At 42.8% G+C, this 25,702-nt stretch overlaps 2 protein-coding genes across 12 annotated transcripts in view; both read right to left on the bottom strand.

The window, feature by feature from the left end:
* The window catches only part of camk2d2 (calcium/calmodulin-dependent protein kinase (CaM kinase) II delta 2), a 33,889-nt gene extending 17,296 nt beyond the window's left edge, over window positions 1-16,593 (bottom strand). For 4 of the 11 annotated variants that reach the window (XM_076030715.1, XM_076030735.1, XM_076030788.1 and 1 more), the window contains exons 1-4: window positions 15,959-16,592; window positions 13,054-13,148; window positions 1,541-1,600; window positions 468-522 (exon numbers count right to left, since the gene is read on the bottom strand). In XM_076030715.1, the coding sequence (XP_075886830.1) occupies window positions 468-522; window positions 1,541-1,600; window positions 13,054-13,148; window positions 15,959-16,020 (272 nt within the window). In that variant the 5' untranslated portion in view covers window positions 16,021-16,592. Of the gene's footprint in view, window positions 1-467; window positions 523-1,540; window positions 1,601-13,053; window positions 13,149-15,958 lie in introns of all 11 variants that reach the window. The other 7 variants (XM_076030759.1, XM_076030769.1, XM_076030797.1 and 4 more) reach the window with 3 other exon arrangements.
* A 1,862-nt stretch (window positions 16,594-18,455) lies between these two features.
* On the bottom strand, window positions 18,456-19,715 carry cxcl8a (chemokine (C-X-C motif) ligand 8a). Its single transcript, XM_076030701.1, has 4 exons — window positions 19,476-19,715; window positions 19,173-19,314; window positions 18,963-19,049; window positions 18,456-18,847 (listed from the first exon to the last, which is right to left on the bottom strand). Exons 1-4 carry the CDS (start codon window positions 19,540-19,542, stop codon window positions 18,838-18,840), a joined length of 306 nt encoding a protein of 101 aa, XP_075886816.1. The 5' UTR covers window positions 19,543-19,715; the 3' UTR covers window positions 18,456-18,837.
* Between the last annotated feature and the right edge of the window lie 5,987 nt (window positions 19,716-25,702).

Genomic DNA, 25,702 nt, shown 5'->3' with positions numbered 1-25,702 from the left:
TTCTTCAATATAGTCATATATAACTGTTATTTAAAATATTGTTTCTTTGCGACATAATTTCATGTATAACGGTCATATATTTGATGTCTTCAGTATATATCTACAATGTAGAAATGAGTAAAGAATAAAAAAAATATTGCATGAGAAGGTGTGTCCAAACATCTGACTAGTAGTGCGTGCATATTTTTAAAAAAGATGCAAAAAGTAAAGCAAAGTCCAATTAATTATACATGTTACTACATAGAATTATACCTGATATGAAGCTACCATTCTGATTTGGCCTGGCTAAAATGTTTAATTAGTTATACTGTGATGACGGTTCCCCTGCCCAGGCATGCACAGCAGGATGCTTGGATGCAACTGCTGAGCTTATACAAATGCAAAGGTTTTACGAGAGAACAGAGTTAGACAAGACGCCGCTGCCAAAATTCACAACGGCTGTGGGCGAGAGTGAGACTGTTACTCACAGATCAAACACCAGATAGTGGAAACCCTCCTCTGATATGCTGTCATGGAGTCGTACTGGAGAGGAGATTGTAACAAGAACACAAACAGGAGGGAAAAGGAAAGGAAACAAAAGAAGAAGCAAAGTCAAACATGACAGACGTGGGGAGTTCTCAATATGCACAATATTGTTGTTTTGCTGCTGAGGGTACCGACTCAAAATGCAATCGAGTGGTATATAATGTACCACCACCTTATGGGGTGAGTCATGACACGTCACCTGATCAGAAGAGTGCATTACGACAGCAGCTCTGCGTACAGTCCTTGTAATGAGATGAAACATTTGAGAACAAATAAGGCTCAAATGAGTCCCATAACTAAAAATCCCATCATGCAGTGCATAGCCAAGGCTGCATGCAAAGTCCTGATTAGCAAAAGGAGCTCCATCCTAAAGTATTAAGTAAAATAATAATAATGAAACGTCTCTATATGTCTTGTGGAGTTTAAATTACACTGCTCATTGACTTTAATAAAGTAACATCCACATATCAATGTAAATTTCAAAAAATATAGTCAATTAAATCCATTTCATAACATTTATAAAAACCAAATTTAAACAAATTGTTGTCTGAAAAAACTCTGCCGTCATTTATATATCATAAATAAGGTTTCATGTGATATGGCATACTTTGTAAGCACTAAATGATCTCACAAAGCTGACTGCATTGGCAACTGCAAAACCTCTTCGAGGAAGCTAGAAGTAATGCATCGGGGGGGGGGGGGAAGGACAAGCAGAAGGGCTTTGATTTTTTTTTTAAAACATGGAATATCTCGTACGATACGTTTAATGAGGGCGAAAGAGAGCAAAGGGTCAGCAAGGGCCGCTTTCTTTTGATGACTCGGCTACTATAGCGCACAGATACATCATCATTAAATACCTGTACAAAACATGCACGCTTTGGGTTTTTTTTCTCTCATAACCTTGTCTGGATGATGAATGTCCGCTGCAAGACTCGCCACCACAGACGGCGAACAAAATGTGTGTGTTGCACTTGATGTCAGTCAGTGTGTTTTAAGTGGAGGCCTCTCAGCTCACCGATGTTGGGGTGCTTCAGCAAGCGACAAATCCTCGCCTCCCTCTCCAGCTTTTGATGATCTGCAGAGACATAAACACAAGTGAACATGGGTTATTTTTTTTTTTTTTATGCTTGTCAGCGTCCTTAGGAGTGATTGGCTTCCTGAGTAATCCGACATGAAGTTAGCTGCAGGTCAGTTTTGACCTCGCAGAGGACGCCGCTGACAGCGCCAGTATGATGCACTTGACAGTCACACTTCTGCACGTGTGTCTTATGCTCGCGTGCGCCGGCTCGTTGTCAGGGCGGCTCTTTTCCTTATCGCCGACGAAATGGTGCGCAAAAATAATGTGACCTGATATGTGCTTGGTAGTGTGCCACAAACTGTCAGCCACACCAGGGAGCAGCCGCAGCGGGTGCATATTGACCTCTCGCGCCGCAGTCGCTTTGTGCACGCAGTGTGCTCACAGGTCCAGTGTTAAAGCGTAAAAAAAAATAAATAAATAAAAAAACACACAAATGTAACACTGTGAACAAAAAATACAGCTTTGGATGTTATGGCCTGGATCGTTTTTACAAAGACTTTTCAGGAAGGTGACGTAAAAGACTTGTTTTGGACATATTGTATGAGAAACATGCAAAGGGAAGCCTTAAAGAAGGCATTGCGTTAAAAAGCATTATGATTGAAATTGAACACATATAATATAATAAAAAAAATAATCTGCAAACTCATATCTATTTCAACATATTGTAATTCATACATTGCTCTTGTAGCTATTTCCGGCTGCATTTTTCTAATTACACTTTTTTTTAAAAGTAGAGGTTCTTTAAGAAGAAGCCTCCTTTCATATTAGGGACTTTCATTCCACATTATCCTACTAGATATTGGTATCCACTTTATCAATGTGGCACCAACCAGAAATGTGCAACGGTGAAACGTTCTATTTCTATTGCAATGTTTTATTTTGATATTTCTCATATTGATTGAGTTGTTGAACATCTGTATATCGACCAAAACCAAGTGTGTGTATTCCCATTTGTAGTTCTGACAGGACTGACATTAATTACCAATCCAAGATTGTGGAACAGCTTGGTAAATACAATAGAATATTTCTTATTGTTTTAGCTGCTCTTAGTTGTATCTTGAGGCAGCAAAACAGAACTGATTGTGTTATATCTGTTTTAGAGCAGCACAGTGTAACTGACTGTGTTCAAACGTGTAACATTCGTTGGAGTTAACAGAGAAATAGCTGGATTGTCTTAAAGTATTTGAAAGGCGGGCAGACTGGCGTACTTACTGATAGCGACAGCAGCATTTTGGCAGCATCAGGCCGTTTTCAATACCAGTATCAAATTTGGACCGACTGCAGCTGATAATGTGGCTGTGTTTGGATTTTTCTTTCCCTGACCACCTGGTGAGGATGCACTCTCTCTCTTCTCCTCCGTTTTCTGATCCCTGCCTCCTCCTTTGGGAAATATTGGCTGCTGATGCTACAACGCAGTTTTACTGTGTTCCACCAGCGAGTCAGTGACAGTATCTGTGCTGCTGCTGCTGCTGCTGCTGCTGGTGTTATATACATGCTCTTGGCTAAAAATAAATTTCTAGGAAAACTATCAGAGCGAACCAAAAACTTAAAAAAAAGAAGTAGAACAAGACAGAGCTCTCTGAGACCTTCTCAGTCCCAATCCTCCACTTGATAGAAACCCTTGTATTATAATGCAATGTATTCTATATTACAAAATAGAAAACGGAATCATAACAGTACAAACTCCTTACTCATACCACTGAAGCCTTCCATTTTTTTGGTTGGCTTATAATAAGTCAGAGGGCGTCCCAGTTCTTGGAAAGTTAAAACAGGGTGATGAGCCCTTCAAATGATTCGTCAAAGGAAAACGGACCTTACTTCATGGAATCTATACCACGAAAAGAGAACGAAAACTCTTCCTACGATGCAACCTGTTCTTGAACGTCCCATTTCTTGTGGGTAGTTCAACCTCTTACCCGTTGTGACACGTTGTGAAACGGTTAGGAGGAAAACTGAGACGAGGTGCTGACCCGTCACCCCGGAGACGGCCTCAGCTCTGACAGGAGACAGACAGGACAACAGGTATTAGGGCTGACCGCGGTCACATGACTGCCCTCGGACATCTCTCTCTCTCCCACCCGCCGCAGCTTTGATCTGACAGCGGGAACGCACGCCTCAAACCCGTCTGTCAAAGGGAGCTAAATGAGTGCTGACTCTGATTGGGAACAACTGAGTGAGAGCAGCAGTCGTTACAGAGAGCGACACAGCGCGGTGTCGAGGCGACCCATTTCGGCTCTGCCTCAAGACACAAAGCCCAAGAGCAAAAGGAAGAGAGAGAAAGGAGAGAGGAGAGCAGTTGGCCGTACTTTCTCTCTGTCTCTCTCACTCTCTCTCTCTCTCTCTGTCTCTCTCTCCCTCTCTCCTTCTCTCTCTCTTTCTCTATCTATCTCCCTCTATCTCTCTCTCTCCATCTCTCTCTCCAAATAAAATAGGACGCCTATTTTTCACTCTCATCCATGCCTCCTCCCTGCGGTCGCCTTGATGCTGTGAAAACTGCAGTGCAGGAGCTCGACCAACAAACAGCACAAGACAGCGTGTTCCCGTTATAGGTAACGGCATCTTTGTTAGCGTTGGCGGGTTTGCATCTATACCGCGGCAGCACACGGAGGACAACTTTGGGCTGCGGTGTACTTTAGAAATGTAATAGAAGTTGGAAAAACCCTGGTGCAGTAGATTTGCCTGGACTGAAATGCAGTTCTTTCACAGCGGAGGGTGGAGTTTGTTAGTCACAGTAAAAAAAAAGAAAAGGGATGAAGCCAAAATAAAATCCCAACAGTGACACACAAAACAAATGCAGGATGAGCTGTGGCGCCACTACAGTTAAAGATGGGGGAAAAAGAGAGAAGAGGCTGATTTAAAATGTGCCCTTGTTAGAGCTGCTTTATAAACACACAAAAATGTCCCCAAAATCATGGCCAGAGAGGAGGATGTCTGCCAGTCATTCGGATGAGGTTTCAAGTTGCAGAGCCAAACGGTTTCTTTTTTTTCCTCTTGTCATCCAGTTGGGTGCACGCATCAAAAACAGAAAATAGAACGGAGAGAAAGCAGCTAACTGCTACAAGTCCTCCGAATCATATCAGAAAACCATTTGCCGACCGCAGCGAGGAGGACGTGCACCTCCATCCTGAGCCGTTTTATTCACATGGCATTTGTCCAAGTGACATTTAGTCACACGGCAGAGCGAACTTTAACCGTTTAAGAGCAGTTCAAGAGGGCGGCGCACCTGGCGAAAGATGGAGCCCGGCGCTCTTTTTCTGCGCTCTCCAGTCTTGTCATATCGCCTCTGAGAAACGCATCAATTTTTATTTGAAGCATCCTGCCAGTGTTTAGAGGCGTGACACAGCCGCAGACACAGCCGGTCAGAGGCAGAAACAAGGGCAGCTCGGCCATTATTTTCTGATTAGCGGGACCCTGTGAGCGAGGTCGCTAATCCATCCATCTCTGCCGCACCGTGGCCGCGCCGCTGATGTCGAGTGACACCTAATCTCCCCGGCTGTCTGTCACTCCGAAACAGAGGCCTTCCTTCTGGCTCCGTTTCAATATTTCAATAACCACCATTTCCCAGCGTTTGTTTCTTTTTTTTTGATAGTAGTTCTGAATGATGCCTCGTGAGCTCTGCTGAAGAAGGACAGACTTCTGTTTTTACATTTATTTTGCCTTCAGTTTCCACACCTTATACCTGGAAAAAAAACTTGAATAAGACAAAGACTTGAAGACAATACCAGTCCTACTCTGCTGTAGGTCTACTAGAGTGAGATTTCAAGAGAGATTTATTTCAAAAGAAGAACAAAAGGTGAGCTTAAAGGTTCCACACTGTTCCAGTTTTGGATACTTTGCTCAGTGGACCAGCCTCACATGATTAATTACCAGGGGACTTTTTTTTTTCTTTTTTTTGCACGGACCTCCATCTGTGTTTCAGCAAAGGCTTTGAAGAGAAGCAAGAAGAAGTAAATAATTGACTTTTCTCATTTTTGGATAGTTTGTTAGCAGGCTGGAGAAACATATTGCTACAAGTGTTTGTTAAGACATGCTGATGGTGCTTCATAGGGATATTCTTCAGTCAGTCAATTGCCCCTTCAGTATTGCCCCTTCCATAAAGATAAAACGTTACAATCAGCTTTGGATTTATTTTTCACTGAATCAAGCCACTACAGGAAGACATAAGGCAGAATACAGGTGAAAATTTTCGATTCCTCTCGTTTCTTTTACTAGACACGACTAACTGACTGAAGTCTTCTATGTTACATTCTATAATTATAATTTTGTGCCAGCAAAACTTTGGAAACAACCATGAGGACATTTTTCTGGTAAAATGCCCACATGAGGACAGAATAATTCAAAGATTGCATAATAAAAATAGAATTTTCAGCATTAAAAAGCCTTACACATCACACTTACACTATCCTGCGTCATTTATTTTCTTTGGAGATCATGGTTATCTTGGTCACACACCAGTTTCAGCTCTCCCCTCTATCATTTGCCAAGTCCACTTCCCCATCACTCTCTCTCTCTGTCCTTCCCCCTCTCTCTCTCTCTCTGTCTCTCTCTCTCTGTCCTTCTCTCTCTCTCTCTCTCTCTCTCTCTCTCTCTTTCTCTCTCTCTCTCTCTCTGTCTGTCTGTCTCTCTCTCTCACTCTCTCTCTCTCTCTCTCCCTCTCACTCTCTCTCTCTCTCTCTCTCTCTCCCTCTCACTCTCTCTCTCTCTCTCTCTCTCTCTCTCTCTCTCTCCCTCTCTCTCTCTCTCTCTCTCGCTCTCTCTCTGCCTCCTCCACAGGTAGTCCACCTCCCAGCCGGCTGGACATCTGTTGTCTAGCAACTCCTGCACCAATCGGAGCGCCAGGCTTGTCCTCCCCTCTGCAGTGAAACCAGCCTTGCATGCAAATGGCCGACGCCGAGAGTTCGCGCGTAACTGTCAAACTCTACGGAAGCACGCAGGAGACAGATCCTGTGGCAGCGTTCGCACATCTCACATCTGGCCACGGAAAAGGCTAAAAACCCAAAGCGCAGGCTCAGTTCGCCTTTCGGATACACAGATTGAATGGAGCGTGATGCCGTGACACTCGTAGCTGGATCGAGCACACAGTACAATACACAGACTACCAATACCCGGTGTTAATGTCTACATTAGAGATACAGTGTTTCCAGGCAGAATCAATGTTTTCATTCTCCAAGAAAATGAAGTTATAATTTAACGTGTAACTGAGACCTTGTCTGCACTCTACATCATATTTGAAGCGATTCTTAAAAACAGAGACTCAGACAAACTTCTTGCTGTGTTGAGTGGTGCATGTTCTCTTTGAGTCTCTTTGAGGTCAGCTAATGTTGTGACTCATCTAAAAGCACGTGCCGGCCTTTCCACGCCCGGTATTCCCCATTGGGACACAAGGAGATTATGGATTGTTTGAATACTTCTTACCGCCGGTTTAGCTGTTTAATGATGACCAAATCCTGTGTTTTCCTCTTGAACCAAGTTGCTGCAGCGCACTGCTGCAGTCCACTCTCCAGTGGCTGAGAAAGAAAGTCTCCGACTGCGTTTCAATGTCTAGGAATGAATGACTAAAACCGTGTTGATCAAAGCTTAACCCACCATGTACCTGTTGTTTCAACACAAGCAATGTTGACAGAGTCTTTAGACATCTTTGTTTCGTTACAGTTTATCTTTTGTGCCTCGGTTTCCGTCGCCTTCTCTGTTCTGTGATTGTCTCTGCTGAACTTAAAAGGTTTTTGTTTTTTAGGAGACGGTACCATTTTTTGACTCTAAAGTGGTTCTGACACACGGCAGCGTCACAGGTGCAGCACATTTATAGAAAGCCGATTTCACAGTTTCTATGAGAAGATGACAAGCCTCTCTGGCGTCGCTGTGGAGTTTGGGAAGGGGACGCTGCCACGCTGCGTTTCTGTCGACTCCGTCTGCTCGACACTTAGCGCCTGCATTTGTCATGTCATAAACCATCTTGTCTAAAACAATCTATTTCCTGGCGTTGGCATTGCAAGCATGCAGCCTCTGTCCTGCCCAGCTCATAGGATTTCACGCCATATTTAGGAAACTCCTGGCTGTCATTTATGTCTCTTGCTACAGTTGATGACTAGCAGATATTCCGCAATGTTTTATTTCCCAAAAACAATGACATCTGCAAATCAGGCAATCAAAGAATTGGAGACATTGATGTAACTTCCTCTTTTTCTTCTGTGTGTTTCTTTTGAACCTAAACTCTGGTACACTCACCACAAAAGCAGTGAAAAACATGTAGAGCTGCTATATGCACCATGTTCATTAAGAATTGTAATAAAAAAAAAAAGATGCAGTGGGGTGACTGTACCATCCTCTATGGCCAGCAGCTACGTGGCCTTCCTCACACACTTTCTCCCCTCCCCTCAGCAGAACCCAAGGGTCTAATGAAAAACCGAGGACTCCGAGACACCGTCACCCTCTGCTGCTTCCCAACAGAGGAGAATTATGAGACTGATAACTCTCTTGCTTTCTCTTCCGGGGAGAAACAAAAGGTGGCTGGTGTCAGAGATAAAGCCAGTGCACGAATTGTTTCAGAGGCTAATAACATATGTAATGTCTGCCATTATCTTATCCAGTGCAGTGCAGCTGCAGGTGTATTAGAGGATGTAAAGGTTATTTGAAACTCAGCGGCTGTATCACTCATATTGGCGGAAGAAGTTTAACATAAAAAAAATGCGGCAATGTGAAAAAAACAATTCTAGCAACAAGTCTTGGAAAACACTAATTGGTTCTTCTGCTACATTTAGACGGTCAGGTAGAAGCGATTGTCTTAATGTAACTTCTGTAAATGCAAATACAATGCTTTGCCAAAATTTAGTATCAGTATTGCTATTCTACTAAAAGCTTAGTAAAGCCCCTTTCCATGCCTTTCTCCCTTTGTTTCTCTAATCTTGGCTTTTTTTCATCAAGGGTGAGTTTCAAAAAAAGCTTTGTAAAATGACTCACCGCATGTCTTGTTTTTTTTAATCCTGTGATCCCATATGTAACCTGAAAGGTTATGCACGTATTGCATGGTGCATGGTTTTTGTATTATACACACTTTTAAACATTGCACATTGCAAGTGCATAGGACCTTGTAGAGAAAAGCCAATAATAACTTGCACCTGGTCGTACTCTGCTCTCGTGAGATCCAGGTTCCAAAGCCAGGTAGGCCAAAGTAGCCAAAATGACACTTCACAATCGTGACTCTATATACTTTGGATAACTTTCATTGCGGTGGTGTTTTCATTTCTTCTGCCATAGCGGACAATCAAAATTAGCATTTATCTTTGTTGAGCAGTTGTGTTTATACTCTTAATACAGGCACTGTGCTTGCATAACTCCCTACCAAAAATATTTACTGACCAGGGGCACTGCTCGAGTTAGCATATCAGAAATAATGCATTATTATCACAGACCTTTGATGGATACTGTCTTTTTCCCCCAGCAAACTCTTGCTGCTCCCTCTTGCTTCATTTCAATAAAAAGAAAATGCATGACGATTATAAACGACCGCAATGATCCCAAAATCCCTCGCTAAAGACACGAAAACAGGGTGGAGTTTTCACTTTGTTCTGAAGGAGTGAGACTGTGGAGGCAACATGCTGTCAGGAGGTAGATGAGGAGGGTGGGCAGAGAGGAGAGGAGAAAGGGTAAATCTAGCAGATAATAATACAGAGGTTGAAAAGGACAGAGCAGAGGCAGGGAGGAGACAGAGAGGGAGACAGAGAGAGATGCGCCTCCCTGTGATTAATTATGCCTTTCTACAGCGAAAGAGAGGACAGTGAATTTCGCTTATAAAATCTCGAGAGCAAAGAGTTCGGCAATCGTGTACTGTGGTTTAACGAAAGCATTTAACACAAACGCGTGATTAAAACTAGGCTCTACACTGGGCCAATGTCCCATAATCAACATAAATAAAACACTGTGTTGGTTAGAAATCATAAATGCAGGGGATATAATGAGCATTATTATTACATGTGCTTATAGCAGGCAAAATACAAGTTTTTATTCTGTAAAATCTTAAAATGGAAAGCTGGACATTAGCAATCTGCCCTGATTCATCAGATTCTATTCTGTCTAGAAGCAAGAGACAAAATGAACCTATGGCAGGATTAACTGCAACTAAGTCAAGATACATAAACCTCACTATAGATTTCAGCTCCAGCTTAATGTTTCCTACTTGTCTGTACCTGCAGTCGCCAGACAGGAAAACACTGCCTCAGTGTGTGTTTGTGAGTGTGTGTGTGTGTCTGTGTGTGAGAAAGAGAGAGATAGAGAGAAAGAGAGAAGGAGTGCAAAAGAGCGTTAGAAACAGAGAATGAGGGAATGACCAACACTTATTTTTAGCCTTCAGTGAGTCATGTGATCCCCTTCTCCCCACTGATTCGTACATCCTCTCCTTCTACTCCTAGTTACATATCATACCCCACAAAATTATCATCCGTCTCTGCGCTTCCCTTTCACTTTATATCATTAAAAAAGGAATGTAGTGATGATGACCTTGAGAGATGAAAGGAACAGATACATAAAAGAGACTTGCAGACGGAAATCACGCATTATGTGCACAAGAACACACCAACATAGCCCGAGCCCCTGAGGCAGACTAGACACCTTAACAACAGCAATCATCTCCGTTACCGTGACTTTTTTTTTTTTTCATGGCTCAAGTAACAGCGCATTCCTATTACCAAAAAAAACACAGACTATGCATGCTGGTCAGTCACAGTTCAGTGGAATACAAGCGAGTCAAACGAGACAAAACAAAACTGAGCTCTCTGTAGGACCAGTATGAAATTAGCAACGTCGTAGATTCTCCTTAGAATTAAAGCAAGCATTCAGATGGTTGCAATTATAATTGCAGATTATTGCAGATTAGGAAAAGCGACAGCAAAAACTGCATCAGTTGAATTTCATCTTTTCATTTTTAAGGCAAAGTCTCTCCAAACCGCGTTTGATGCGGCAAAACAAAACCAAAAACACTCAGCTTGGTGTGAAAGGCTAACAGACGGGTGTGCATGCACGCCGGGTAGGTCAGTCAGTCGCGTGCATGAGCGCGCGTTCAAACAAGAACGCAGAACGCGGCACGGTCGCGCGAGCGCATGCGGTCGCACGCAGAAAAAAACGCGTGCGCAGCGCAAACCCCCTCCCCGCAAATCTGAAGCGACAAAAAGAAGGCAGCCGGAGTCATAGTGACAGGACACTGACGCATGCATGAACAGAGAGAACAAATATTCAGCTGCTGTGAGGGATACAGCATGCATGAGCACCACCACCACACACACTTGAAAATGTTGACTTTCATCCTGTCTCTCCTTCGATTATCTGTCTCTCTCTCTCTCTCCCTCTGCATCCTGTATCCGTTTCTTTCCTTCTATTTCGCATCCTTTCAGTGACTGGCTCATCTGCTGGTCTTGATGAAATGCTGCATAATCAGGATTGCAGATTGCAGGACTGAGACTGGCCCTATAGGCCCAGCGAACATGTGCAGGCATAAACAGAAACGGCAAACACAAACACACACGCACGGACGAACACACACACACACACACACACACACACGCACACCGCACGCACGCACACAGTGTTGATCTGCCCGCTTTCCAGCCCACAATCCTACACTAAACCCCTTTAAATTATATATGCTCGCACGCACACATGTGTCGGCCTGCACATGTACACAGAGCAGCAGAGCGGGGTTGGTGGGAGGTCATGATCCTGCCAGGGAGAGAGTTGCAATTCTGGGGCTTATCGTGAAAAGACGGTAAGACTGTATCTGACACGCCAGCACGTCCGCATGCAAACCTTTTCACCCACCCACCCACACACACACACACACACACACACACAGGGAAAAAAAGGGGTTGGGAGGTATAAATAGAGTGTTCATGCATACGCGGTGAGATAACCTCTTGCGGTATTTTTGGAAATTCTCTCCCAGCATGCCGGTGGTGAGACACCGAGGCACACGCCAAAGGTGTCAGTAACAAACACCGCGAGGGGGGACGGCGGGGGGAGGGTCAGCTTGTGCGGATGGCAGATAGGAGAGGGCGAAAGTGTTTGCGACAAGAGGGGGAAAGGGAGGTAAATAAAGAGAGATGCAGCAGGGAGGAGGTGGTGACGGAGGGATGAAGGCGGGGATGCACGGCGAGGGGGAGGGCTGGCAGAGCGACCCAGCGAGAGGGATGACAGAGTCTCACAAATCAAAAAGGAGATAACGGCGAAGGAGGAAGAATAAAGACGATGCAAAACAAAGAGGTGCAACAGGAGGGAGAACAGAGAGGCGATAGCGAAGCGGGACGCTGACAAGGAGGGAGACTTTGCCGAAACGTTGAAGAGGAAAGCTAAATCACGGCGGCGTGGCGAGGACGGAGTCACTGTTACTGTAAAAAAAAAAAGGTGATTTAATATTAATATGACAGCACACGCTGAATGTAATTAGATATGAGATAATAATCTGGCAAAAGATGTTTGGCACATTATCAGCACATTAAATGCACCATCACCGTTCTATTTCCTCTGTCTGTTTATTGTTGTTGGGACTCGCTCACACATCTGTCTTAGTTACACTCGCACGTTAACGTTCAGGCGTGACGTGTAGAATCAATTCACAGCAAATCGTTTTTACATCCGATTCTGACTAAACGCTCCGGCGCATATGCGCCTGTGTTGTCTGGTCTTGCGTAATACGTCACGCAACCATTGGTTATCAGCTAGCAGCCACCAAGCGAGGTCAAAACACACCATTGGCTGTAAAATAAAGAGGAGCGCGACGCCATTGGTGCATAATCACCAACATGCTGTTGGCTGTTCCTGGGTCATGTGTGTGTTCTGTGTGTGTGTGATTACGTGCGTGTGTGTGCACGCTTGTGCGTGTGTGTGTGTGTGTGTGTGTGTGTGCGTCCCAGGCCTAAGGCAACCAGGCCAGCGGCTACAATTACAGTGACGGATGTGAAAGAACTGGGTCGGCTTCGCAAGAGATCTGCCCCTGGGACGACAAGACCAGCCAGAGCCCTGAATCAATACAGCGCACGCGCGCGGGCACGCAGGATCACGCACGCACAGGGATGCATGTGGCGCACGTGGAAACTCAAAGGACTGAGACTAGAAAAACAAAAAATTAAAAATCTCCGCCCCTGTCGGCGAGACGCAGGAGCAAGAGGACAGCTGCAGAACAGAGTGGACACACACTGTATTTGCACTTTTCTTCACGTGAGCTTAATCAACCAGAGTCCAGATGATTCTCCATCCCCATGTGCCTGTCCGTCTCCCACTCGCTGACTTTCACTCCCTCACACACACACGCACACACATGCGCGCACACATTTGCTCACTCTCCCCAAAGCCTGTTTCAGGGGGAAGTGCATCCGCAGCTCATCCACAAGTAACTCAGAGCCACCCAGGGCTCACTCCTCTGCGCGTTCCTGCGTGTGCTTTAAACATGCAGTTGTGTTTCCTACCTCTGGCGGAAAGCTTCTTGGTGTTGATGATTTTGGCAGCATATTCCTGACCGGAGGAGATCTTCACGCACCTCCTGACCACAGAGAATGCGCCCCTGAGGAAGAAAACAACACAAATATGTAGACAAATACTTTCTGACATGTTCTAAAAAGAAAAAAGAAAAAATTAAAAAAGTACCAGTGAACCAGTTGATGTGCAGTCAACAAGTCGATATAACACAGAGGCTTAAAAAAAAATACAGTTAGACTAAAACCGGGTGTGTTTTTTTCTGTTGTCTAAGTAACTAATGTTCATTCATGCAAGTACAGGTCCAAACACCTTCATTACACCTCAGCCAAAAGTCATTGTTGGAGATGAGGAGTTCCTAAAATTCTCATGCACGTGTCTGCCCACCCATTTTCTCTCACAGCTCACTCAAATTGCTTACTCATATTGGGGAGGTACTTCTATTATCTGGTCAAACAGCCATTAAAATGTATCCAAGCTTTGGTTCTGCACCGATACAACCACTGTTGTGAGTGTGGATGCAGTACAGTACACATAAACATACTACATCATGTGTGTAGTACACTAGGTCAGCAGCATCGCCAAATACAACACTAGACTACCACTACTGTAGTCTAAAAGCCACAAACTGATCCCCTGCTAAATGCACACGTATGATCATTTAAAAAAAGAAAATCTAGGTCAGCTATATTTGTGGGAGGAGATGAGTGCAGCAATGGATATACCACATTGGATCCTATTCAACGTCCATCTGGGTGTGCACAGACATCCTATGAATAAAAGTTCGACTTCTATTCAAGCTGCAGTCTTTACCTAAGATATTCAAGCAGCATCAAGAAACCACAAAACAAAGCAAAGACCTCATTGTGACCTCACCCTGTTTACGTATAGTACTTGTAAAACGGCTCACAACACTGCTACGCAGGGTTTGGCTAAAGCCGTATGCAAATCATACAGTGATGTGTGCAGCAAACAGGTTATCTAACATCCTCTGGAGTGAGCAGCTTGCCACTACAGCTTACTTCTAATTTATAGGGGATTTAGTAAAGGAAATGATCATAGCATAACATGTTATGTAAGAATTTTACTTGACTATCATGTAGCCGCGTAGAACGATGCCGCACCAGGAAATGAAATGCCTGCAGTTCCATATTCTGAAATAAAAACATGCTAGCTGAAAATGGATGTATATAATGATTTTTAGAAATGTAAATTCGTAAAAATAAATGAAGTACGTTTCTAATTTAATTTTGCATTTTTGTCGGATTTAGAAATGTTAGAGGGAAAAAACACATTTCAACAATTTTTGCAGGTTAGTATGCATTGTATACCATATGAAAACAGTATAATAAATGATGCAATACATATTATGGCCATATCTAATCCGCATGTCATTACCCAAAAGCGTGATTTTTCTAGAAATTTGGAAGAAAAAAAAACAAGAGATAATGATTATGCATGATTTAACGAAGCTTCATGTAGCTGCAGACGGTTATTTTTTTTTTCTTTATTTTTTCTTTTTTTGCTGTTTAAAGGACCAAAGTATCTTCTACTCCCTGCTGTTTCGTAGTGTTGTGATATCTTAAAGGTATTTGTCAGTTCTAGCGTCTAGAGGTTAAGTGTGCTAAAACGCACATTTCTTTTTTTTAAGAAGCCCTTTATGATGTCACAAAGGTCGCTTACTACTCCCAAGTTAGTGACAACTGCAGCCAGGTGTTGGTTTTTTACACTCTGACACCGCGCCATGGCAGTCTTGCTTACATAGTCTCATAAAAAATTGCATGAAACACATTAGTTTTAGCAGGAAGGAAAATCAAACCTTTCCTGGAGGCTGCAAACATAGGGCTAAATGCAGGAAAGCTGCAGAATGTTTTTCCCCCCAAAGATAACAAATTAAGGATTTTCACAATAATTCAATGCCTGAAAGGCACTTCACTGGGTGCAGGACGAAAAATAAAAGATCTGAGAACAGGCGTAACATGGGGGCCTAAAGACAAGGAGCACGAGAACGGAGGCTGCCGAGGTTCCTCATCGCTCTCAGTAACATGGGGCCAGAGACGCTGGAGGATCACCAGGCGGAAAATGAACCCATGCAGGACTCATCTGACCGCAGGGTCCTGAGCAGACTGCAGGTCAGGTAGTGCAGGCATGCATCATACAAATATAGGCATACACACACACGCAGGCGTGCGTGCACGCACGCACGCACGCACGCACGCACACACACACACACACACACACACTGGGGTGTCTCTCTCTCTCTAGGGTGAGGAATTCCCTGCCTGTGTCTGATAATTAACCGCAGCTCGGTGCAGCGCTTCACAATGTGTCAACACCAACTACACAGCCTGTTGTCGCATTACCCAGTGTGTGGCTATTGTGTGTGGCGGGGGGAGAGGGTGTGGGGAGGCGGGTGGAGGGGGTAGCAGGGTTACCAAATCTCACTATATTTTATGCGTTTTGCCGGGTGGCGGATTGCAAAATGCGTGCGTGCATGTGCACACAAAAGGTCGACACGCAACATCGGGGGGGGGGGGGGGGTGCGGGATGGATGTAGGCGGATGACGACACGATCCTTTAGACATCTTTCGCACGGACCGAACGTAAACAGGGCTTCGAGCCGACTGTGCGAATCTTCGCAATTCCCTGCGTGGTAACCAGGCCTCGCTGCTGGCACGTTGAGTCCGCCCGCAAGGTTATGGTAGCGCCATCGTTTGCACATGCACAAAAAAAAAACGCACGGATTCGAGTGCCTGAGCCGAGGCGGCCTATTACATAACGGAGAAGCATTAACAGTACAGATGAAGAGGGACATTTCAAATAATACTCATAACACATAAACAGCATTTAAATAATAACAATGATGATGATGATGATGATGATGATGAGCCTTCTTACTTCCCCAGCTCCTCGAACAGCTGATATTCGTCGGTAAATCTCGTGCAAATCGTCAACGCCATCCTGCCTCGGAGGGAGCCACAAGAGGTGTGTGTGCGTGCGCGCGCGTGCGTGCGTGTGCGTAGAGACGCGGATCAGGTGCACTCTCTCAACAGTCTCCACCAGCACCACCACCGACACCACAGAGAGAGAGAGAGAGAGGGGGCGGGCGAGAGAGAGAGAGAGAGAGAGAGAGAGAGAGAGAGAGAGAGAGAGAGAGAGAGAGAGAGACGTCAGTGGCGGCGCCCGGGTTTGTCCTGGACCTCCGAGCCAAACGGTGGGATTCGTGCACAGCCGACGAGCATCGACGCGACGAGCTCTAGTGGCGGGACGGTGGATTCTGCGCTGCGCCGCGGCTGCACGGAGCGGTGGGATTTGTGGCGGGAGGAGGGGTGGTGGTGGGTGGTGGGGGGGAGGCGGCGTTTGGGTCTTCGATCCGGACAAGGGGGCGGGGGGGAAACAGAGCTGTTGGACCGTCTCGATGTTTTTTCTTCACATGCGGCGAGTGGAGGTGGTGGTCAGGGTTCGTCGGCGCTGCATTTTGTGTGCGTTCTGCGGTGTGCGGCGCGGTGCATGTCGGTCCGGGCGCTGAGTGAGTGAGTGAGCGAGTGAGGGGGTCCTCTCTCTCTCTCTCTCTCTCTCTCTCTCTCTCTCTCTCTCTCTCTCTCTCTCACTCTCTTTAAATCTGCGTGTGTACGCGCGAGACGCTGCGCTGCCGCACCAGCCCTTCTGTGCACCCAGGCCCCGCCCCTTTTTCTGCATCCCAGCCGAATGCAAACAGATCATCATCATCAAGATGTAGCTGTGATTGTTTGTTTGTTTTTTACCATCCTATTGAAAGTGCACTGGCTCATACTATAAAACTGTAAATTGAAGAATAGATGCACAAAATACAAAATAACTTGAAAATTTGAAGACACAACGTAAAATTCTTCAGTATGTGATGAATAGAATTCACCTTGCATTTGAACAACAGAAAGTTAATGGGCCTAACAGGGTTTTTTGTAGGCCTTGCAGTATTTAACATTCATGTTTTTTTTTGTTTTTTTTTTTTAATGTTTTTCAGTTCTTTATCATTCATAAAGCAACGTTGTTGTGAGTCGTAACATCTAGGTCAAAATGGCATTGATTTAATTATTAATGTTTTTCTCTTTCTCCTCCTCTGCCTTCCCTAATGTGATCAAGTGTGTAACTACTCAAATGTATGGTTAAATGAATCTCTTTTGCCACAATGTCAAACTATACTGCACTGCACGGCAGTCCTACCCATGCAGTGCTGCCATGTCCATGAATGTGTCCGTGTTCCTCATTAATTGGAGCCGAATAGCGAAAAACATTGGAGTTTAGAAACTCTTGAACCCATAAAGAATGCACTACCATGCCTCTCTGCCTTCTGTCAGCTAAATGCTTGAGCTCACGTGAATGGAACTCCTCCCACACCCCCACCAAAACAAACTCTCTTTACCACCCCCCTGTTGCAAAGGAATTTGTTATACCCTTCTGAGCTAAAGGTCAAATCTCTGCATGCTGATGCATTTCTCAATCAGAAACACAAAGCCTCTATTCAGCGACAGTAAATGACTCATGGCAGGGATCAGGCACTTCTTTTGCCTTGGCCACATCAACCTGCTCCAACTACCTGTGCTTTAGAAATCTGCCAAATACAGACACATTCTCGCCGGTCCTCATTTTATTCTACATATACACTCTGCACGAGTTGCGAGCAGCAGCTCCAAGTAAACGCACTGCATGACTACAATTAATACAGCCAGTTTAGATGACAGAATAGCAGGGACTCTAGATCTAAATCTGACACACAAAGACTCTGTCAACCCTCCAAAATGAGGAATCTGTTCAAATTGCACAACTTGCAGGGGCCATGACATCTCTTAGGAAGTTTATCTCAAGAGGAAGAAGAAATTCAGTGGCATAGAATGATAACTAAATTGGTGAGGGTACTCCCCTTTAAGACAGATGAGACAAAGACAAGCGGAGCCATTCAGACCAAACCAGTTGTTTGTTGTCGGCAGAGTGTGATTGGTAGTGTGTGAGAACATCTCTGTTCAACAACTAACAAGACTTTGCATTCTTTTTAATTAACATCACAGAGAACACTCGTCCCTGGTTTCATTGAGTTAATGTTGTTTAGAGATATTTTTTTCCATCAGTCTGTGCACTCCAGTCACTGCAGGACTGGCTCGCAGGCTGAGCAGGAGGAAGTTCCTGGTGCCAATCTGACCAGCAGCACATTAGGAGGGAGCAATCATCCTTTTTCAGTGCATAACAGTATTTTACTATACATCCCTTACATGTAGCATTAGCAACTACAAAGACAAAATCCAGTATTCATCTGGGTTCATCCATTTCAATAACCTTAATTGTGATTGGTGTGAAACATTTGGAATCCACACCACATAGCACATTGGTGGTATATTGCAAATAATGAAGAGGTATTCCATTTTTAAATTTATCCAAAGTTCTTTATTATTATTTGCGATAAGAAAGATGACAGTGGAGTTTAGAAAATGTTTCAATACATTAATTTTTCATAAATATTACAATAAATATGTTAAATAGACCGATGGCTGATGAACAGCATGAACAGCACGAGATATCCAAAAAGCAAAAAAATACAACATGTTTGATACAAACATTATTATAAAGTATAAAGTCTGTTGTTAACTTCAACAGCTGACCAGGACATGTGACAGTCCCCTGGAGTTAAAATAAAATTGGTGCATCATCTTGTCATCTTAGCAAATAAATACTTTTGTTGGTACTTTTCAATTGTCTTGAGAGTCAACGGCTCAAAGTCATGGAACACATCGCTGCCAGTCTTTTCAGCGTCTGCTGCAGAGAGAAAAGTGGACGATAGAATTAGTTTGTGCATTATTTTAGCATTCTGCCATTTTATTCAATTTCAACTCTGGTGTCAGAGTTCCTATTCCGATCAACCAATACTCACTTGGACATGATCCTTTTGAGCATGTTCTTCACCCAGGGAGCCTCGGGGTCCAGGCAAACCTTGTGGCCGGAATTCTTGAGCGTGGCACTGCAAAAATCAACCAGGATAAAGACACACAGTCAATTTTTAACATCAAAAAGTAACAACATCTCAATTTATCTTTTCAGTCATTATCGGCATGAGATGAAGAATTGTAGAACTTGGTCTTACATGATCTCTGTCTCCTCGCAGTGAGAGTTGGCAGGGATCAGCTCCACCTTACGGATGTGGCGGGCAATGGGCTTGCTCTCAGTGAGGATGCAGCGGCAGTGCTGCTCCACTCCCAGACTTCTTTTGCTTCTTATGCTTCTTCCTGCAAGAGATTGCACATGGTTACACACTGTGGCAGTGTTCAATGAGAGTAGAGAACTGATGCATTGAGGAAAAGAGAAAGATCGTGCATAAATCGAAATTGGAGTAGCTTGATGAACAGCACAGCTAATATAAGGCAGTTATTTTCTGACAAATTCTTACCTTCAGTGATAGCCATGAGGGCCAGGAGCACCACAAGAGAGGAGATAAAGACTTTGCTGCTCATCATCTTGTTTTGTTTTGTTTTGTTTTTCTAACAAATAACTTGAAAGAAAGGTGTCCTTCAGAAAGCTATCTAATGAAGCTCAAAGCAGTGCTGTCCTGTTGCTTGGTTTGCTGTCTCCCCAGCTTCCCCTTGTCTTTGCTCAGCTGCTCTGCTGTTTGAATGTAGCGCTGGAGAGTCTCTCCTTTTATGTGTCTCCGAGATATGAGTCATTTCTCTCTCTCGTGCCGGTTGCGCAAGATGGGGCAGCACAGGGGAATTTACAAAGTCAGGTGTTTGACTAACATCGCTGATTTGTCAAGGGGACCTCTGGATCACCGATGCCCAGTTGTCATTTGGAAAAACACAGTTGACTATCTGTCATGGCAAAGTTGTGAAACTAAATCTTTAAACAAATTCTTTGAACCTTGCTGGTAAAAGTATGGTGAACCATTGCTCATGCCTGACACAAATGAAGCGAGCAATCAACCTGCCAGAAAAAAAGAAAAGTTGCACTTGTGCCAACTCTAAATCTAATTTTTTTTCATCTGAAAATGTCACTTTCACAGAGAAAGTAAAATCTTTTTTTTTTTTTCAAACAAAAGCATTCTCTGACTTCATGACAGGAAGAGAAAGAAGAAGGAAGAGAAACATGGTCTCTAAATAAATGAATTAATTTAATAGTTCAGCATATTAAGCCAGTTTATGTACTAAATAATATACAAAGCAAAAAATACATTTTACTTATTTATTGATTAAACATCAAAATTCCTAAATATAATCGCACTTTGTAGCTAATAGCTTACAAACATTTTTATTTATTTATTTATTTATTTATTTTTAAGAAAAAACACACATCAAAAGAAATGGCTTATGCATGTGACAGTAAACCATATGGCAACATGCCAAAGTATTTTATTGGCCTGGAGCCTTCAACAGGCTCAAACACATTTTCCCCAAAGTCTCTACGTCACTGCACCCACTCCCAGCACAGCAGAGGAAGTGAAGAAACCCTGAAAATCAGGGGTTCAGGAGTTTATCCTGTGCTTACTTAGTTGCTTCATTCAAACTTTATCTATTTTCTGAAGAAAGCCAAAATGATTCATAAACAGATTATTTTCATTTTAATTTATTTGTACCATTTGAAGCAACAGCATATATGTAATGCACACTGTGGCTCAATGGTCATTTCCATCCATCCATTTTCCATACCCGCTTAGTCCCGAGCTCAGGGTCACAGGGGTCTGCTGGAGCCTATCCCAGCTGTCTTAGGGCGAAGGCAGGGGACACCCTGGACAAGTCGCCAGTTCATCGCAGGGCCACGTAGAAACAAACAACCATTCACACTCACATGCACACCTACGGACACTTTAGAGTGTTCAATTGACCTCATATGCATGTTTTTGGACTGTGGGAGGAAGCCGGAGAACCCGGAGAGAACCCACGCAGACACAGGGAGAACATGCAAACTCCACACAGAAAGGTCTCAGGTCCGGGCCCTCAATGGTCATTTCGTGTTAGCAAAATAATCTTTCCTGAATTTAGAAATGACCACCACTTGCTACATCAGAGCTTACAAAAAACATTAGTCACTATTTTGTTGTATACTTCTGTTACAAAAAAAAAGAACTGTACTTTTGAACTTTGGTGACAAATGGCAAGATTTGCGGTTTCACATTCCATCAGCGTTTCAGTGTGTTTTCAGTGTATCAGTGTATTCTTCTATATATGGTAGCCTTTCTTGAATTGCGGAAGAGGTGGCACATGACCCAAACAAATTAGGAAACGCGTCACCAGGTTAACCACAAAGAATTTCCCGACATTTCCGCCTGTGCTTGAATATCAATGTCGGAATGAAATTGCAGAATGTTATTGTCTTGATTCCTTGCAAGGTTTTGTTTACACATTCACATACAGCGCACATAAATGTCCACAAAAGTTGGAACAAGTCTGATGAGAACGGTAACAGAATGGACACACGCATGACACATGCTGCGTGTGCTCCAAAACTTCCCATTTAGCTCACTCAAAACTTTCCTCACTGCACAGAAGAAAACAACTTCAAGAACTGACGACTGCATTACAAGAACTGCACATAATTAAATACATAATCAAAGAGACAATTCAGAACAAATTGCACACTTGATATTTAGTACTTTCATCTGGCTTTATGCTTCCTGAAACCTGTTTATAACTACCATTTGCTCAGGCTCGATCCTTCATAATAATGTGTAAAAGAAATTCATTAGAAATACTTTGAGACCATTATTGATGGAGTTCTAGTAGATGCGACAAAAACCCTTTATTGACAGAGAGGTTGCTCTGCCTTATCAAGGGTTCCCAAACAAGCAAAAAAAAACAACTAATTGAATCAACATTGTGATATTATCAGTCTTCAGATTGCCATTGACAATGAAGTCAAACACTATCAAACATTGAAAGTTCCTGATAACATATATGGTATGGTATAGCTTTATTGTCATTGCAACACGTAAACGTGTACAACAAAATTGTGCAATCCCCGTCCAAACATATACAGCACAAACACAATATGACATGAAAAGATAGGACTGCAGCATTGAGCATTTTCAGTGGGGGGCAGAAAGGGGAGAACAGAAGGGCGACCACTGCACAGTCACTGCGATATCAGCACCATGAATAGAAATTATGTCAGTTCATTGCGGAGCACTTCAGCATAGAAAAACCAACATCAACAGTGAATTGCTTCAACAACACTTTCAAACATTGAAATGGCTTCTGTGATCAAACGCCCAGTCAACCAAAAATGAACAATTTGGCTAAAATCCAACATCATGTTAATGTCTTATGCTTTCTGGGTTTCAATCACATGTAGGCATACTGCTCATTGATACCAGACAGCCTAAAGGAAACTCCATCTGGGAAAACCTGGAATGACTCACAGGTGTCTTATAACTCGGGAGGCTTTAGTGGATTAATAGCCGTGTTGTAACTGACAGGCAAGCAGGTGAACCCGATTCATTGTAATACCATAACAATAAGGTTGGTTTCAGCTGGACATACAAAATGAGGAAGTCAGATCCTGCAAGTGAGGTTTCTTAGGGACCAGAGAGAATTTCAGGAACTAAGTGTTTGGTTTACAAGTGTTGAAGATTTTACATCAACATCTCTGTTTAGCTAAACTCACAAAAATCTTTGAGACGGGGGTATTAATCTTCTGGCGGGTGGCCCTGTAAGTGTTTACATTCCACCATGTGAACAACAGCACGTATTGCGGAAGCTTAAAATCGTGCCAGAACAAGCCTTCTTCCCTCAGCAAAAACACTGTGGTATACTGTAACTCGAGGAATACTGTCGCATGCAAGCACAGAGCAAATTTATGTTTAGCTTTGGTGTTGATACAATGAATTAAAAGAACAGAAACTGCGTTTATTTTATGAAAGATTATTATATTTATCAACTGCAAAGGTCAACTTTGGCCAAGTTGCAAGACATAAACAGAGATGTGGAAATAAAGACGTGAGACATGAGCTTTGGCACAAATAGGAGATTCCAGAAAACTCTGCAGACTATTAACTCTGTGTTGCAAGACACAATGACAGTGTGTCACAGAGCCTTATCTCCCAGGATTTATTCCTCTTTTTTTTTAGAGTGACATTTCAAATGAGTTACCCCTTTCTCTGCAATAAATCTGGCTGCTTTGCTAAACATTTTGTGTATCTGCTGGTATAACCTACTGGCACATGAACAGACTTCTTTTTTTTTTTATTATTATTATTATTAACAAAATTTTATTGCCTTTGCCTTGTTATAATTGTTTATTAATTATCCTTGATGTAAAATTTCTAGATAGCTATTAGTCACTCCAGGCAACAGATAAATGGGTGCAGACAACGACATGGGGGTAGTATAGAGTTACTGTTATAGTTTAGTAAGTAAGTTTAATAATCATTATGCATTAAGATTAAGGAACGTCTGCCCATGAGATAACATACATAAAGCTGTTCACACAAAAAAGGGGGAAATATTTATAGATTTCTCTTGTATAGAAACGGATGTCTGAAACACAACATTTTCACTGTTGACTTTCAGTTGTAATCGGAAGTATTGGTATTTCTTCTGACAGAGACAAGGTAGGACAGCAAATTATATCTAAAGAGAAATACATACATGTTCAGTACTGTGCAGACAGTTTCATTTTGATCAGTTTAGTATAAAAATAATCATATGATTTTTAATCAGTTTACTTTCATTTTTTCTTCTCGACAAGGAAGAGATGTGTGTGTTTTTGTACCTTGACCTGAAATTTTATCTGATAAGGAAACATTTCCTCTCTTTCAGGTGACACATTCATTCATTCATTTTCTATACCCGCTTCTTCCTGAGATCAGGGTCATGGGGGTCTGCTGGAGCCTATCCCAGCTGTCTTAGGGTGAAGGCAGGGTGACACCCTGGACAAGTCACCAGTTCATTGCAGGGCCTCGCAGGGCCTCAGGTGATACTTCAGACAAACAGATGACGTGACAAAACATATTGAGGTACTGAAACACTTTCTGTGTGTGAGGGGGAAATACGTCAGTTTTGTCATAGATGTCTGGTTTCCAGTTTCATTAAGTAGAATGATAAATCAGGCACAAAATGTGGAAGCATCCTGACAGAGATTTAGAAAGTGAAATTGTTTCTGGAAAAACATTGCCACCTCTTGGACAAAGATGCACACAGGAGTGGCATCAATTTTGTGCAATTTTGTTCATGGCAACTACTTTGACAGATGAGTTTGAATACTGACATTATCATTATTGTTATATTATTGCATATATTATTAATAGTAGTATTAGTAGTTCGAGTGGCAGTGGTGGTGGTAGTAGTAGTAGTATTATTCAAATATTTTTATTGATTTTTGAATTATATACACACATACATATTGGTACTCAACATCCCAGATAAGAGGGAGAAAGAACAAAATAAAATTAATAATAATAAAAAAAAAGATATAGTAAATAAAAATCAGATCGATCAAGATAGAACCAACTAACAAGTCATACAGTATAAACAACATAGTTAAACAACCCGCATGCACATGAGTGTGTATCAACATAACTGCATATACAGAGTTGTAAAAAGACACATATGTACAAGAGACATAAATAAGTGAATAAAGTAAAAAAGAAGTACAGAAAAAAAAGGGGGGGGGGCTTAGGCTACACTATTGTTAAGAGAAGGGAATTCATCCTCATAGTAAGATAGGAAGTGATAGTAGTAGTATAAGCAGCAGTAGTAAAAGTAGTCGTAGTAGCAGAAGTATACTGAAGCAATACACTGATTTTGAATGGTTTGAATGGTATCATATTCATATTTCATATTTATTCAATACATGGAGGTGGTTGAGAAAACACAAAATATGATAATATTGTAATTGTCACTATGTATGGATACATATATAGTAACAAACATGTTGTTATGTTACCTGAGACAAAATATATAAGGTACATCTTCATTGAAATTAATGTTAGTAATAAGTTTTACTCGTGCAAAATAGAAATAATAGTGCTTTGGAATCAAAGTGCCAAATCATCTGCAGCAAAGAATGCTTGGGAAGTAAAAAACAGGCCTCTCCTTGTCTCAGAAGGTCACATGGGTAGTGTGACAGACAGTCTACATGTGTGAACAAGACCCAACCTAAAGCTGGACTGTTACTAATCCTCGTGGGAATCCAAAATTGTGTTAACTCTGCATTATTGGAAGAGCATTACAACACTGTGGAAAGTACCCTACTTTTTCCACGTTCCTCAATTTTAATGTGATATTTCAGAAATAAAAGTCAAAAGTCTCTCTCTCTCTCACTCTCCCTCTCTCTCTCTCTCTCTCTCTCTCTCTCTCTCTCTCTCTCTCTCTCTCTCGCCTTCGCTCTCACACACACAAACACAAACATTTTCCTTGCAGCTGCAGTTGCACAAACTCACAACCCTTATGGCCATCTCATCGGGTGAAGGCTCAGTCAGGAATTTTGGTTGTGACAGACAGATGTAACTCATTCAGTAACGGGCCTTCCCGGGGCAGGCCTACTCCTGCCGTTAACCCTCGGGAAGTGATTGTCTAAATGCAAATGGGGACAATTCGCAAACCACTGAACGATTGCTGGAACGGAGTACCGGATGACACACTCTCTGTCGCAACATCAGTCCTGTTTTTCTAATCCCGTGTCTGC

Source organism: Nelusetta ayraudi, unplaced genomic scaffold (assembly GCF_046127955.1).
Source record: "Nelusetta ayraudi isolate G7.1 ecotype Tasmania unplaced genomic scaffold, CSIRO-AGI_Nayr_v1 ptg000004l, whole genome shotgun sequence".
Lineage (NCBI taxonomy): Eukaryota > Metazoa > Chordata > Actinopteri > Tetraodontiformes > Monacanthidae > Nelusetta > Nelusetta ayraudi.
Note: the sequence above shows the minus strand (reverse complement) of the source record. Positions and strands in the feature narration are given on the sequence as shown.

Bases quoted from the DNA above. Each gene is read 5' to 3' on its own strand.
- cxcl8a (XM_076030701.1), bottom strand. From the start codon at position 19,542: ATGATGAGCAGCAAAGTCTTTATCTCCTCTCTTGTGGTGCTCCTGGCC. The intron at 19,315-19,475 runs GTAAGAATTTGT...AATCTCTTGCAG, and splicing joins CCTCATGGCTATCACTGAAG to GAAGAAGCATAAGAAGCAAA. The intron at 19,050-19,172 runs GTAAGACCAAGT...TGATTTTTGCAG, and splicing joins TGCGAGGAGACAGAGATCAT to TGCCACGCTCAAGAATTCCG.